General features: G+C 44.1%; 1 protein-coding gene across 1 annotated transcript in view; it reads left to right on the plus strand.

The window, feature by feature from the left end:
• LOC101854212 (sushi, von Willebrand factor type A, EGF and pentraxin domain-containing protein 1) overlaps positions 1–1,496 on the plus strand; it is a gene marked incomplete at both ends in the record, with an annotated part of 9,716 nt that overhangs the window by 3,182 nt on the left and 5,038 nt on the right. The window contains 1 exon segment of the mRNA XM_013089287.1: positions 396–569. Within this exon segment, the coding sequence (XP_012944741.1) occupies positions 396–569 (174 nt within the window).

The raw sequence follows: 1,496 nt of genomic DNA on the forward strand, positions 1-1,496 counted from the left end.
TCTCTCTCTCTCTCTCTCTCTCTCTCTCTCTCTCTCTCTTTCACTATCACACACACATACACAGACACACACATACACACAAACACACACACGGGCGCCAGCGAGCGCGCGTGCACACACACACACAAACACACACACGCACACATACTCAAGCACCCACACTTTCACACCCGCAAACACACACACAAAGACACACACAAGCACAATGTACGTTCATGCGTACAGTATCATCTTCTTTCAAGCAATCACTATATCACAAGATTAATCCCATACCCTTTATTCCTTTTGACCCCCCCCCCCTTTCAACACAAATTTTCTCTACACGTTGTATAAAATAAAGACTATTAGCCTACAACAAAATGTTTATGGGTATTTTTTTCCCTCTTGTGACATAGCCATCAGCTGTGGCCATCCGGGGTCCATTCGTAATGGTTACATCGAGGGCCGGGATTTCAGCTACGACAAACGCATTCGCTTCCGATGTAACGCTGGCTATGAGCTGGTGGGTCACGACTCACTCTACTGCACAGAGTATGGGGACTGGGACGTGGACAAACCAGAGTGCATAGGTAAGTTTCCAGACTTGTCTACAACACGAAAATTTTAAAACATTTTCATTTTCAATCCCTCACACAAACGCACTTCTTTTCTTTCTTTTTTTTGGGGGGGGGGGTCAAACGGTTCTATTTTTGTGTAGATTATACATAATTGCGGCAACTAATACTGTTGTTTATCAATAGTTTTTCAAGAAACGTTCAAACCTAATTCAGAGGAAGTGGTTATATTAACCCATGTATCGCTATTCTCACCCCCTCGTTTGATTTGAAAATGACCCGAGAGGGATCAGGGCAGAGGTTAGTGGGCATGACCCTGGGGACGGGGGGTTCAGGGTGAATGCTCCACAGCATCATGTTCGTCACAGTTCGTGTCCGAATAGTCACAGTCAGGGTTGTCAATTGGGAGCTAAATCCCAGAAATTTGGCTCTTTTGGATCGTGTCTGGCCCGGAGAATTTCATTTGTCTCTCTGGCTCTTTTTTTAAAACTCCAAACTCCAGATGTTCAAGAAGAAGGGGAAAGACGAGTCAAGCAAAAAAGAAAAAAAAAGAATAAAAGAAAAAATATGAAAGTGAAGAAAAGAGCTTGGATTGTTTAATTATCAAACTAGTTAACAAGATTATTATATTTTATTGTCTCATGCTTGTGTCTCGTTACGTTTATACATGCTCTCTGTTCCTTGAACCATAATTTATTGCGTGCAGGCAGAGAGTGAGAGGTCTGCCATCGTTAAGTGGGCAAACAACGAATGGTCCGACCGGCGGCCGGTCTCACATCCTGCTCAGTAGCGTCGGTAGTGAGCCCTTTTTTATTACTGGAGAGGCGAAAAATGTTTTTACATTAGTATTATTCGTTCCCAACCACATGCGGTAAGCCACCAAGGGCCAAGGTGATTATATCGGCCTGCGAGAGGTCACGGACTCATGTCCACACCAGGGTG

Source organism: Aplysia californica, unplaced genomic scaffold (assembly GCF_000002075.1).
Source record: "Aplysia californica isolate F4 #8 unplaced genomic scaffold, AplCal3.0 scaffold00918, whole genome shotgun sequence".
Taxonomy (NCBI): domain Eukaryota; kingdom Metazoa; phylum Mollusca; class Gastropoda; order Aplysiida; family Aplysiidae; genus Aplysia; species Aplysia californica.